At 36.2% G+C, this 14,826-nt stretch overlaps 1 protein-coding gene across 1 annotated transcript; it reads right to left on the reverse strand.

Annotated features, from left to right (window-relative positions):
* Positions 1-4,511: 4,511 nt before the first annotated feature.
* Positions 4,512-14,384, reverse strand: sgk2a (serum/glucocorticoid regulated kinase 2a). Its single transcript, XM_026367952.1, has 13 exons — positions 14,227-14,384; positions 12,376-12,443; positions 11,560-11,621; positions 11,241-11,298; positions 9,576-9,659; positions 8,136-8,267; positions 7,026-7,138; positions 6,873-6,909; positions 6,669-6,755; positions 6,425-6,520; positions 6,109-6,264; positions 5,739-5,828; positions 4,512-5,385 (listed from the first exon to the last, which is right to left on the reverse strand). The coding sequence occupies exons 2-13, from the start codon at positions 12,388-12,390 to the stop codon at positions 5,230-5,232; spliced, it is 1,086 nt and encodes a 361-aa protein (XP_026223737.1). The 5' UTR covers positions 12,391-12,443; positions 14,227-14,384; the 3' UTR covers positions 4,512-5,229.
* Between the last annotated feature and the right edge of the window lie 442 nt (positions 14,385-14,826).

Below are 14,826 nucleotides of genomic sequence, written 5' to 3' on the forward strand. Positions count from 1 at the left end.
ATAACAAATTACAACCAAATACTTAAAGAGGGAAACACGACTAACAAATCATTTTTTAAAATATCATATTTCAAACTGTTTTTTTGATTTGTATTCACTGTTGTACAATGTATTAAATGTGCATAATGCTAGTTTCGCAATAGGTACGTTTTAGCCACATGATGCTCTTCATGAAGACACTGCTAGCTTACATGCTAACACTGTTATCTATCTATAAATAGCCATTAGTTTACACTATGCTGACTCACAGCGTAAATATTTACAAAATAATGAAATCTGTTCTCAATTTAAAGTTGCCATTGTGCTCTGAGATCATAAAAGTAGCAATGCTACATAAAACAGTATTTTCATAACAGTCAAAATAGTATCACAACATAATTATTAATTATTATTATTAATGTATCAGCCAATCATATTTTAAATTAAGAACCCACAATATTTCACTTCATCGGAGTAGAGGTAACATAAGAAGGAATTTTCCAACAAAAATATAAATACTTGAAAACTGTAATACAGTATGGCACTTGAGTAAATCTACAAATTAATTTCCGCAATTATCACTACTTTGTTAAGTTGATCCCTCTGTAATAACAATTGTCTTTATGTCCCTTTATCTAACATTATATATTTAGCCTATCAGTGTTTATGCTTTTAATAAATGTTTTTTGAAACTACATGTGTCAAAAGGACATGCTATCCCATAACAACTTCATTATACCATGTAACCAGAAGTTAATTGTAGTTTACACATACACAATAAATATGTGCTCACAACTATATGCTATGTTATAAAACAAATAATAAAAGCTACCTTAAAATGATAAATGAGGTACTTAAACTAAAGTGTTCCATATTTCTTTTGACAAAGGCACGTGGTACTGGATTCACAGTCGAAAACATAGTTACTACATAGATACTTAAACCTATGTGTTTCTAACAATATGTGAAGTTAATCTTTTTGAATCGGAGAGAATAGAATATAGCGGGAGATTTGAACAAAAGAAAATCACATTTGATATATGTGGCCCAGTTCCCAAATCCCAAGAGTGCCTCAGTTGTCAATTTAAAGCTGTTATGTAAAACCAGTAAGTGTTTTTTGTTTGCACAATAATGAAAATGTGGAAAACTATATTGTATTTATTGCTTTTCTGTGTTAAATCTGTGTAACCTCAGTTGTGTATTGTGTTTCTCATTTTGAACACTGAGTGGAGCAGTTCTACAATAATGCACATGGCGAGCTATTTATATATTTCTCCACTTGTTTACCTGCTTCTAGCTGGTAAAGGTTTAACTGTTAGTTAATATTTTACCTATCGATGACTATTGAAAATTAAAAATAGCATGTCTCTGCTCGTTAAGTTGACCACAGCTTTGTTTGGTTAAGTGGGTTTATGCAGAGATAAAACGTTCAGGATAAGTGATAAAATGCAGCAACAGTCATAATCAAAAGAATCTGACAAACCAATAACATCATCTTCAAAGCATTTTTGAAACAATATAAAATCTACGATAATTATTCTGTTTCCTCATTCCCCTAGTCTCTGTTTTCTTTTTCTTTCTTTTCTTTTTACCAGTACGTTTATTGCTTTACCTTCACCAGTCTCTTTTCCCACTTTGTTTTACTGATGTCACTTTCTCATCATTTTCTCTTGTTGACCAATTTGTTATGTAGCTATGGAAACAAAGTTATCACAACTATCAATATAGGTGCTGGATTAAGTGTACAGCATATCAGAGTATAATACCAGGAAAAATTAATCATACTAAAATACGGGCCAGCATCCAGTTGTTTTTAGTCATGACATTAGAAATGAAATTACCATAAATTGGTCATTGAATGAGAGCTGATTTTTACCTACATCACAAATATAGACAAACACAACGTTTAAAAGCTGATCAAAAAATATATTTTATATATATATATATTACGTCTTTATTGAACGCTACCAATAAACAAGCAGTAAGTAAGTGCAAAAGTTTTTTAGTAACTGGTTGAACCACATTTGGCAGCAGTTACCTGAAAGTGTTTTAACCAGCATCTTCTGAGCTTCATCCTGCAGACAGCCACACTGGAGCAGCATCGACAAAGTCAGAGAATTAAACTGGCAACACATATCCACTGAACTAACTTTTAGATCATCACTACCCCTTAATGTACTTGTACTGCTTCTGTTTCATGGCTGTAGGTCTGTCCTGTGCACACATTGAGCCTCATCCATGAGATGATGTTTTTTTTTTTCCTCTGTGACAAATCAAAATATAAAACTACCATCCTACTTCTATCCCTTCACCTGTTTGCATTCATCTTCTTTAATGTAGTATGGGCATGTCCACTTCAGGTGTGGATCTAATGGCAGTAGTTTAGGCAGTGGTGTCCCAGCCACAGTGAAGTAACATCCTCTTCACCTTAAAAACAAGTTAATAAAAAATTTCAATATTAAATATTGTTGGTTTACATAAATACAATGTACATAATAGTGTAAATGCTTATTCAACTTCTCATGTATGGGTGACTATGTCATCTAAACAGATTTTTGTCAGTGTTAAAAGTGGTATAATAAAAGTGTTTTTTGTTGATGAATCAGAGCAGGCTAACATTAATCACAGGAAATAACAACATGATGTTTGCAGAGAAGAAGTGTTGTGTAATAAAACAAGTTTTGTGCCAAAGGGACTTTGAGCAATTGTGTGTTCACCCACACATCATTTCACAACAGATCTGTATCCGCCTTACCTATAGTAAGTGTCCAGTACATTATTCAAATCTCTCAAGTTCATTTTCTCTTCAGTGGTATAAGGAAATGAAATTGGAGAAATATACAGTATCTTCTCCACAGAGAACAACTCCACATACAAAAAAAGTGCAAGATGTGCATCGACATGTTGCTGGAGTCTTACACATGGAATTATCAACACTGTTACCTGCTGAGTGTTGTGTTTGTTTATTTTGGGTTCAGTAACACTAGGTTATGTTGGTTTACAGATATTGTTCACATCCTTGACAATAAACACACACACAAACACCGACACAAACATACTGCACACTGGTGTAAAGAGTAAGTCAGGATTTTAGCAATACTACTTTACAGCTTAATTTAAAGCATTGTGTTTTGTAAGATCATCATACATTTGTAGTGTTGCTGCATATCTATAAAAGGGAGGTTTAGTTTATTTAGTGAAAGAAAAAGTAAAGTTTTCTCAGCCTTTGATACCACTCTTGTGTTTATGATGTTACTCAGGATATCAATCAAATGCAGCAATCTTTGATAACGTGCATCTACAAAGTGGTCACAGTATTTCTGTATGCAGACATTTATAATGGTTCATCCAAAACAACATCCAAACGTATTAACAGCTGGTTTATGAACAAGTTTCCTACATAAAAGCATACATGTATTTCTGCTTCCGCCAGCATCAGTGCAGTGTGACACTGCTGCTGGCAGCGTGACCCGACCATGTGTGACACCAGCCTCTGTTTACAGGCCATAACAGTTTGCCATTCAAGGTTATAGTTTTAGAAGGCGAAAGCTGAATGAGGAGGTCAGGACTGTTTAGCCCTGAGTATTTTTCCATTAGTCACCCGTACCGTTTAAAGGAAGACATTACAGCTGTCCTCTAGAAAAATAAATGGTTAATACATTTCCCTGGTAGTGTATTTGGTTTCTTAGAAACTTATCTGAACATTAGCTTCTCTCCATTGACTCCCTGCGAAATGCAGAACAAAATTTAAAATCCTTCTCTTCTATATAATTGTGTATACAGTTATTATATTTTGTGAGGTCTTAAACCTTAAACACTGTGTCTTGAGATGAGATCTGTTGTAATTTGGAGCTATAAATATAAAACTGAAGTGAATTGAATTCATCTGATTCACCTTTGAACAAAACCCACAAATGTTTGTAAAGAGACAAATGGTAACATAGTATTTTCAGAAATTAGAGAACAAGTGGTATACATTTGAATGTCTTTAATATCATATGTAAAAACAAACCTTTAGGTACATATTAAAGAGTTTTTTAAAAATAAAATGCACATTTTCTATTACCCATCACTACCCACATCCAACACCATCCGTCACCAACTTAATTTCTGAGGCAGAGAGGCACTTCAGGTTTACACATATACAATCATTACTTTACTACAGTACATAATCCTATTACAAAGCTGCTGCTGTACATTTACAGATCTTAGATACTATGTTTTCATAATAACATGAACTGTTTCATCTTACATAGCATGAAATAAAACCAATCGATACGGTTTTCAACAGCAGGAAATGCTACAGAAAATCAAAAAAAAATCCACATAACAAATAACCATAGTGTTCATGCTGCTGTGTAGTTGGTTTAAAATAGTGCTACATGGAGTGTTTTTTTAAATACAGTCCTGCAAATTTAGACATTTCATCAACAAACAGGACTGTTGTGAGAACTGGCAGCCACTGTTTCATGTCAGCTGCATTACTCACAGTTATCACTGTCAGTAATATTATTTTTAGCTTTTTCATGACCTTTCTTTCTTCAGGCCTCTAAATATATAGGAAGTGGTACATGTTCATACGCTGACATCCATTTGCACGGGTGGATCGGCGTGTACTTTATGTAGTACACAGTTATGTAACAATAGTTACTACAAGTACAAGGATATATGTTCTGTGCAGGAATCCACCTTTGTGCCATAAAGCAATGCAGCAGTAAAATCTGTGCTAAAATAGTTAAATGCTGGTTAAATGCTGTCAGCCATTACAACAGACGACTGTCTTTAAGATATCACACCGATGTGACAAAAGCCTGCTGATACCTGCTGTTAAAAAGCTAATTAAAGGGGAATTTCTCCAAAAGCATTTGTTTTTTTCAGCCTGTCCTTGTTTCAAGCCCAGGTTATTATGTTTGTGAACTGTCTGATACTGAAGTATAAAACCCAGCCTCACTTGCTCTTTATTTACTATTTATTTATTAGATTTGTTGCAACCTCTCCAGTAGCAGGTCTGGAAAATATCCAAACTGCTATTATATCATAAAGGTTTTCAAATATTTGAACCTTAAATGTTTTCATAAAGGTATTTTGTATTGTACATGCCCCTGTTTCTCCACAAAGGAGAACAACTCGAAAATCCCTGCAGCAGTGAAACACAGATGCACTGTGGGACTCCTGTAGTAGCTACCAGAGTAGACAAGGAGCTTTTATTCATGTGGGATCTGAACTCACAAGGGGTGTGATTAGGATGTGTCACAGGAAGCTGTCCTCGCTGCCAACAAAGGAGAACCCATTGAAGGCATTGTTGGAGCTGGTGCTGGCATTGAACTCCGGTGTCCGACTCACCGAGTTAGGAACCATTTCTCTGGTGAACTCTGGATCAATATGCTGAGTGTCAGCTGGGCCTTTCTGAAAAATTCAATGACTATGTCACTCATGATGCACTGTCACAGAAAAAAAGAAACAGTATATAAGTATGTGTATTGTTGCAATAGTTCATGTAGATTTATACTGTATCCTGCGCACACTAGTATACTGAAGTACTGTACTGTAGATATTTTAGACTCATTTCAGGTGTTTAAGGTGACTAAAAACTGATCAATTTGATCAAAGGATCTGTTATATGTATTATATGACATTTAGTGAACAGATGAGTAGATGGACACACTGAGCTAACAGGAGACAGGAACAGGCTAAATGTGGCTTTCAAATGAAAAGGAGTGTAAAACGTGAGCAGATACAGGCAGTGTGACTGAGCGTACCACGTTAGGGTTGTAAGGAGGTGTTATTCTCTTGTGGTAAAGGTCATCCCAGTTGATTGGCGAGAAAAAGGTGTGGTTCTTTATCTCCAGCTATAAATAAAAGAGAGAAAAGTTATACATCTGTCATCTGTATACAGACAGATGATTTGATGATTTTCTATTCAAACCACCTGACAGGCCAAACAAGTATTATTTCATATTTTATTACAGGAACTTGATGCAGGTCTGTCATCAGAAAAACTATTTAAAAAAGATATATGTCTTCATTTATCAGCAGCTGCACTTTGAAAAAAAATCCTTTTAAGACTAGGATTTGTCTGGGAAACAATCTGTGTATGTTAAAATACATTCTTTAATTTAATGGACTCACAAAGTCAGCGATGGCCCCGAGGCGTCTGTGCTGGTCCTTCTGCAGAAGACCCACCAGCAGAGAGCAGACAGCATCAGACTTGCCTGGAGGCAGCGGGAGCGGCTTGTGGAGGATCCCGTCGTACATTTCACCGACGTCGCGGCTGTAGAACGGAGGCTGAAGTAAAGGAGACATCATTAGTAGAAAGTTATGCAATGCAATTTAAAATGCTTGTTCCTAAAAATGCCACACTACTCCTTTAAATGACAACTGCAAGATAAGTGTGCTTCCAGAAAGTATAACCCATAAATCAACCACATATACAACAAACACACACCAGGCTATAGATCATCTCATAGAGCACTGCTCCCAGGCACCACCAGTCCACTGTCCTGTCATATGGCTCCTTACGAAGAACCTCTGGAGCCAAGTACTGTGGACAGAGAGGGAAAAAAAAAGTAGGAGAGAAACATAATTAAGAAGATAGACTGATTGGTAAAGGTTCAGGTGTTACTTTACTGTTTAGTTGTTATGATTTTCTGGGGTTCCTCTCCCAGTTATATGTGTATTTTTTAACTCACCTCTGGAGTCCCACAGAAAGTTGAGGTAGTTCCCTCCGGCTCTACACCCTCTTTGCACAGACCAAAATCTGTCAGCACCACATGGCCCTGCACATGTGGAACACAAGAAGACATTCATCATACAAAACTGTATGTTTTTAGTGACAAATCTAACTGAATAGTTGAGTTTATATGTGTTGAGGTAAATGTGTTGATCTGATTTACCTGACAGTCTAAAAGAAGGTTCTCTGGTTTCAAATCTCTACAATGAGCAAAACATGAGCACATTGTCAATGTACAAAGGAAAATTCGATAGTGAATTTTTTTATCTCGTATTTTTCACAAAATACAGTGTGAGCATGTGTGACTCTGTCTGACCTGTAAACGATGTTGAGAGAGTGAAGATAACCAATAGCGCTCGCCACCTCGGCAGCATAGAATCTCGCTCTGGGCTCTGAGAAACACCTCTCTCTCTGCAGGTGGAAGAACAGCTGCAGAAAGGTAGAAAGAGCACAAGAACAGCAATGTTTAAGCATATAATATGCAAAACAAAATATTAATTTTAAAAGGTAATAAAACATGTTAAACTATGGTCATGACACACACTTCAACATAGCAGCATAAGAGCAAAGTAAAGTGTTTGAAAACAGGTCTACTGGCTGCAAGCCAGCGAGCTGTGTCTGATTTTATGTGACACGTGTAAATAAAGGATGACTTATTAAGACACTGTTATAGCCTGCTGTGTCCCAGCTGAACAAGGAAGCAAACGTGCATAAATAATGTGATAATGTGACACAGCAAGACTTCCTAATGCTTAGTCATTTTGGATAAAAGTGTCTGCTAAATGTAAATGTAACTTTTAATGATAATGCTCAACGTCATGTGAGCTAAAGGATGAATTTCTACTTCTGTGCTAACAAACATGTACAATACATTTGTTTGAATTTTAATTTTGAGCTTTACCACAGAACATAGCCAAGCTACAGTCGCTGTTTTTATCCAGTTTCAGGATTTGTGCTAAACTAAGCTAATTTCCTCAGTGTAGCTTCATATTTATTGTGCATAATGAGAGTCATGTCAACTGTTCCTTTGTCAAATTATTAGTGATTGTTTTTGTAATTATGCAGATAAACAAATGAGGTATTCCTTTCCGATTACAGCCATATAAAGACATAAACCTTCAGTCATAAACTGGCTCAGTAAAGTTCACCGCCAAACCTGACCAGGTAAACCAACACACTGTAAAGTCCAAAAGGTGCTAATCTAGTCAACAAGAGTCTCATTTATTGTGGAAATTAAATTAATCTGGTTGTGATTTATTGGTGTTTGACATAGATAAATATAATTTCCCCTTTTAAATATGTTGGCTTATTTTTTATGGCACAAGTTAAGAGCCAAATCTAAATAATGATCTTCACTTCATGCTAAAGTTCAGTGGCATCTTGACCGGAAACAAGGTTTTTGCATAGCTGAAGACACACACGCTACCTCTCCACCGTTTACGTAGTCAAGGACGAAGTAGAGTTTCTCTGCAGTCTGGAAGGAGTAGTGAAGCCGAACCAGAAACGGGTGTTTCAGACTCTTCAGCAGCACATTTCTCTCTGCCATGATGTTCTTTTGCTAAAGAGAGAAAAATATATTTTTTATATATTATATATATATTTGTTGGCCTGTTTACCTGCACACAAACACATTAAATTTAAAAGACTTGAAATGATATGAAATGAAAAATGATACACTCTACATACAAGAAAAATTTGTCTTAATGAGAGCATTTAAGTTTACATTCAACATCTAATTGTGGACAAAAAATAACAAAAGTGTTTCCAATGGCTGATTATCTGCATCTTTCACAACACTACTTCCGTTCACAGAATTGTTTTGGTTCTGCGTGTTCTGTGTTTATCAATTGGTTCATGACCTTTGTCACAATCCACAAAATTCTCTCAGTCATTCAGTCTTTTCTGCTCCTTTCTACTGCAGCTAGTTTTCAGCAGACTAGCAGAGTCACAGCTTGAGCACACAGCTCAATTTATGCGCAACACAGTTTGATCTTTTATTGCAAAATTTTTCGATTTTTGCATATAGTATCTGTTTCTTATTAGTTTCCATAACTTATTTTAATTTATTATTATAATATTTGTCTGTGTAAGCCAGCTTGTTTTTAAAAATGTTGCTTAAAGGTTAAGAAATAAGTTCAAAATAATTCTTCTCATGTCATGTTCAAACCTGAGAAGTTTCCACATTACTTAAAAGCTGTTCTTAAAAAACAGAAAAAAATGTGTGGCAACAAGATAAAATACTTAAGTGTTATAATAAAACAAATGCTGCGACATGAAGGTCAGATAATTAACGCTTCACTATGAGCAGAAAGAAATACTCTGATTAAAAGGACAAGGAGTGCGCTTGATCACTCGTTGTCACCGTGTTGTCAGACAAACACTGACATGACCCGGTTTATTTTGTGGGAGTTGTAAAATCTGTCCTTTTGCACAGAACAAGCTGTAGATTAGATAAGATTCAGATCGTGTTGCTGGGTGAAAAAGCTGTTTACTAATAACACTCAAAGATAATGACACACTTCACACACACACACACAATTTCCTCTTGGCTCAAGTTGACATATTTTCCACCTTCATCCACTGTTGCCTGTCACATCAGAGAACTATGATGTAAATTAGATTTGTCCACTTTGATTTCCTGGTTATAATCTCACACAGACATCTCATTTAGAGCTTGTTGTTGGTACGTTTATGTCAGTTTATCGTTAGCCACTTCTCTCTTATTACTGATGCCTCAACTTTCTTGGTATATAAACAGTTGTATAAACCCAGTTATGTAAGATACAAGTAAGAACTGAATTACATAGAAATATAATGATTAGAAATGTCAAAACAATGCTTTAATTCTGGGAAAGCAGGTTCTCACCTCTTTTTTCTTCAGGATGACTTTCTTCTGCAACACTTTGACAGCATAGAATTTGTGATCGGCTTTGAGCTTGGCGAGCAGGACCTGCATATGAGTTTGCTTGTTAGTGGTTTGTTTAGTAAACAGTCTTCGCCACCATCTCCACACAGTGCCGTCAGGACATAGCATCATTAAACCCCTTTTGAGAACAGCACACGCAGCACAGATGTGATTGGTGGAAACAGATGATACTGAGAAATCTGACAAGTGTGTAGATACTGTGCTACGTAAAAAAAGGTCTGACGCATTGTAGTCAATAAAAACAACCATATTAAACAACTCTGAGTTTACTGGATTCTTTCAATGTGACTCATTGTTCTGGTGTCATTTTCATTTCTAGTGTTTTGCCGTTCCTCTAACCAGGTGATGTTCAAGTAACTTTGAGAGGCATCGGTAGACTGTAAAGTTAATGATTCATGAAGCAGGCAGGGCATTTTGATCAGGCACTAGTCAGCAGTTAAACTCTCTCTGACCCTGTCTGCAATGTCAGCAGCAGCTCACTATCTCTTTCTTAGTCTGCCTTGTTTAAGTCTTACTGAGTCAGTACAATCAAATCAATGCTTGATCCACGTAGAGGAACTTGATCTACACTATATGACCAACCATTAATAGGCACTACATTATATCATAATCTGATGTCTAACATAATCTCATGCCAAATAAACATTTCTTAATCAACATAAATATGTGAACGGAGTGAATAAAGAAACTGCCATAAAGAAGAAGAACAAATATCTGAACCCATTCAAATGACCTGCTTTTATGCATCAATAGATCATAAGATGTGTTTGAGTTTTCATCTGCAGTATGTCACAAGCGTACTGTAGGCAGCACGATGTGTTTACGCTTACAACACACAAACAGCACAGTTTCTCCGACTCTCTCCCATAGGCAACAACCAGTATTTCACATCTTCATGGAACATGTCCATTAAAAACTCAAAGTGCTGGTGAGGTCAGTGAACCTTGGATTTAACTGGTCCAACCTCCTGTGGTATCAATGATCACGAACAACCACTTTCAGTAGCTGCAGATCAGAGAGGAGCAGAAGAACGTTGGATCATTCTTCCTGACAGAACTGCTTCAGCTCAGACATATTCTCAGGACACCTGGTGTGAACCACTCTCCTGAGGTGAATCTACAGCATCTCTTTTGGGCTGACGTAGGTTTTGAAGTTAGAAGTTTGCAGTAGTATTAGTAGTGTTGCATATGCTCTGCGAAATCTTTCTAAACTTCCACAATGGTAAACTGTCCAGCCTCAGAGAAAGTAAGGCAGCTCCAAATCATTCTCTCCACCAATGTCTCCATGTTAGTTAGAAGCGCCCTTTTTACACCATATACAGTGAAGCACGGTTTTCACCTATTTCAACTATTCATGCTTAGTTCCAGTCCCTAAAATAGCATCGTGGAGTATCAAGGTACAAGAGCATCATGTTTGTTTATTGTAAATTAATGAAGATCACTGTGAGTGTCTGAATGATGTATTCAGTATGGACAGGAACAATGATTTGTGTGTCACTAGTCTAAATTCACTGTTTTCAGACCAAGATCTGAATGAAGGTAATTTCAAAGGGTTCACTTAGTTTTTCTTGACTGATTGTTAAATAAGGCATTATTTCAGTATTACCTTTCCAAAGGTTCCTTTGCCAATGACAGCCAAGAAGTCAAAGTCAGTGGGCCTGGCACTAAAACAAGACAGACACTAACATCATATACAATCACAAAGTAAACTAAAAGTGGATGAATTGTTAAAATTCAAATCAAAAGTAATGTTTCTCTTTAACAATTAGATATTTTCTGACAATATTTCCTGAAAATACCTGGTCCAAACTCATTAATAGTTTATTGTATTTATGCTAGATTTACATCTCTATGTCTTAAAGAAAAATCCTCTGTTCATTACAACAACAAGCCACATGAAGCTGGGTGAAAGCAAAGTTACTGACTGTGGGTTTGCTGAAGGTCCCAGGTTGACATCATCAAGAGGAGAGGAGGATGGTGAGTGCATCTGAGAAAAAAAGTAAACAGAATTCAACAAAAGGAAATAAGTAAACATGTTAAACATAAATCAAATAGTCAAAAACAAGCAAAATAAATGAGTCATTGTGCATTTTAATATATGAAAAGGACTGAGAGGGATCAGATCAGTATTTAGAGTTTTGGGTATGAAGGTCAGTTTGTCCCCCAGGGACTTAAACAGGTGACAGAGCTGTGACAAAACAGTCCACACAAAGTGGCTAAAGCAATCTTTATGGAGACAAAATATCTCCATGAAGTGGAAACAGGCAGTGAAAAGGAAAGATTATTCAATTGGAAGATAAACACATGAGGATCTGAGTCATACTGGTGATTACTGTGTAGCTGCAGAAGTTCTGATGAAAACATGTCACTGTTGCACATAATCTGTTGATATACAGTATTTGTTGTGATACCCGATGTTGCCTTGAGTTGCCCTCTAACTTGATTATACTGTAGCTGGATGGAGCTGACATGACATAATGTGATCAGGGGTGAAAGAGTTTTTTACTGGAGTAAAAGTAGAAATATGATATAAAGCACATTTATAATGTTATCAGAAAAATATACTTGAAGTACCAAAAGTAAAAAGTACTCATTAAGCAGAATGACTCATTTTAAGAACAATCTCATATTGTACTATTGAAATATATTAATTTGTTGTTACAGCTGGTGTAGGTGGTTCTAATTTGAACTACTAAAAATAAAATAAACTTAAACAAGTACGAAGACTGAAGTCCACTCACGTCAGAGTATGCCATGGCTATGATCCATTCCACTCCCACTGGAGACTCAGCATCAGTGTTTGACAGACCTGTTAGAGGAGAGGAGAGGAGAGGAGAGGAGAGGAGAGGAGAGGAGAGACGAGACTGCTGAGTTCACCAAGACAAACCCAGGATCCCGAACTGGTAGTTCTGGTTTTTAAGCAACAAGTTGCTGGAACAACAGAACCACACTGAAGAACACTGTGTATATATGCAGTATATATATATATATGTACTGTATATACTGTGTGTATATTGTGTGGAGAGGCTGTGTGAGTGAACATGTTTACAGGGTCAATATTGCTGCATCACTGTCATATCTGTCAAAACACACAGCATGACCACGCTCCTACACACACACACACACACACACACACACACACACACACACACACACACACACTGGTCTTTCTATCGTTGTGAGGATACGCACTGGCATAATGCTTTCTCTACCACCTCACCCTAAGATTAGTTAACTCAACTAAATTTCTAACTTCAACTGAAATCTTTAAATCTTTTTCTCTGATATCAAGTTGTGGACGAGCAGCTAAAATGTCCTCTTATCATCGGTATTGAACTAAAATTTGCCCACACATTTATTTATTTTTGCTCCAGAGGCTCCAGAGATGTTTATTTACCGGAGATGCTAAATTTCACATTTAATTTAACTTTACTATTCGTTTTCGTCAGTCCGGCTGCACCAACAGAAACATTCAGCACTAACAGAGATTTTATCCTAAAAGCCTGTGTCAAGAAAAATAAATAAAAAGCCTTCATAATAATCACAATCATAATAAGAATATCAAATTTGTCACTATCTGTTGAACTTAATGTGAGAAACAGCAGTTTGACTATTTTTTCTTATGAGTTGAATTTTCCCAGTGTAAAATCTTCTACGTGTTTATTGTTCGCTAACTTGTCTGATTCATTTGCAACTGTCAGTTTTATGACGTTATACCCATGTTTATGCCAGTTATTTACACTCTGACAGGTATGTGATGTAAATACATGACTGAATAAGACATAGCTGGTGTTCATTTACATGTAATTCAAAAAGGTGAATGCAAAAAATTAAATGAATGTAGAAGCAACCTTAATTACTTTTTCTCTGCAGTTTGCATGAGTCACTTACTGCTAGTCAGGAGTAAAAAACACTTCCTGATCAGACCAAAGTCAAGGTGAATTAATCTGACACCACATGGCTGAGGATTATTAACATATAAAGACGTGTCAGCAGGTTAAAAAGCTTGAAACCTATCACAAGCAAGTTTAGCTGCATATTTTTCCAACAACACCTGCTGAGGCAAACAGCATCTTTCCATCCAGAGGTTTATTCCTCAGAACAAGCAGCAGATTCAGAATCATAGAATCAACCTAAAAATATGCTAGAGTGCATGAAACAAAATAATGTTTTCTGTCACAAACTCAAAGATCGGTAATAACTTTTTCAAGGACACTCTATTCCACAGTCCTGCACAATAGTATATACAGTATTTGTACAGTAATTGAGTAAAAAGAACCTATTTAACACAGATAAAAACTAACAAAAAACCCTATAAAAAGTATCACAGTGAGATCAATTATGTAAAATTACTATAAACGCAGAGTCTCTCAGTAATATGTATGAAATAAATTATACAAAATATTAGTTTTACATCAAAGCAGCTCAATAAAAAACTAGTATGATGTCTGAAAACACCACAATACTCCAAAGAAGAGACGCGAGAATGTATAAATATCCCGGGACATTTGCTATCCTCTAATTTAAGGAATAAAAATGAACCAGATAATCCAGATGATTGGTATGAAATCAGTAGGCAGCGGTATTCTCACCTGTGTGGAGTGGGTGAAGAGCTCAGTGTGCAGTCAGCGGGGACTCTGAGGAAAGTCAAAACAGAGCTGTAAGAGGAGCAGGAAGCTCAGAGCTCAAACTGATCTGAGACCGGTTTTTAATTTTGTTAAATAGTCGTGAAGGACGGTCGACCTCAATAGAGTGAATCATTGAAGAAAAGATATAGAGCTTAAAGTGAGGCGGAGCTCTCAGTGACACTGTGTGTGTGTGTGTGTGTGGCTCTTCCGGACTCTACTCTTTGCTTTCAAAATAAGAGAAGTAGCTGCCAAGGCTTTTTTTTTTACACTTATAGATATAATCATTTCTAGAAATGTTCTTTCTATAAATTTTTAGTTATAAATTACATATATACCTGTTAATGTGGAGTCAATTTAAACTATTGCTGTGTTGATGCTTTGTGCAACATTTTTCCAAAAAATGTTTGTTTGCATACTTGGCTATAAAACAGATTATGATTATGATGCTCATATTTATGTTTTAATTTACCATGAGCATAGAGAAACCTCTGCAGTAGATAAATGTGAAAACAGCCTACTGGACTCTGCACACACATTACTCTACACAGTGAAGGTCAAACATTT

Source organism: Anabas testudineus, chromosome 7 (assembly GCF_900324465.2).
Source record: "Anabas testudineus chromosome 7, fAnaTes1.2, whole genome shotgun sequence".
Lineage (NCBI taxonomy): Eukaryota > Metazoa > Chordata > Actinopteri > Anabantiformes > Anabantidae > Anabas > Anabas testudineus.

What these genes read in the sequence shown, in the direction of transcription:
- sgk2a (XM_026367952.1), bottom strand. An exon ending in GGACCTTCAGCAAACCCACA is followed by an intron (nt 11,299 to 11,559) that starts GTCAGTAACTTT and finishes GTCTTGTTTTAG; the next exon opens with TGCCAGGCCCACTGACTTTG. An exon ending in ACTACGTAAACGGTGGAGAG is followed by an intron (nt 7,139 to 8,135) that starts GTAGCGTGTGTG and finishes ACCTTTCTGCAG; the next exon opens with CTGTTCTTCCACCTGCAGAG.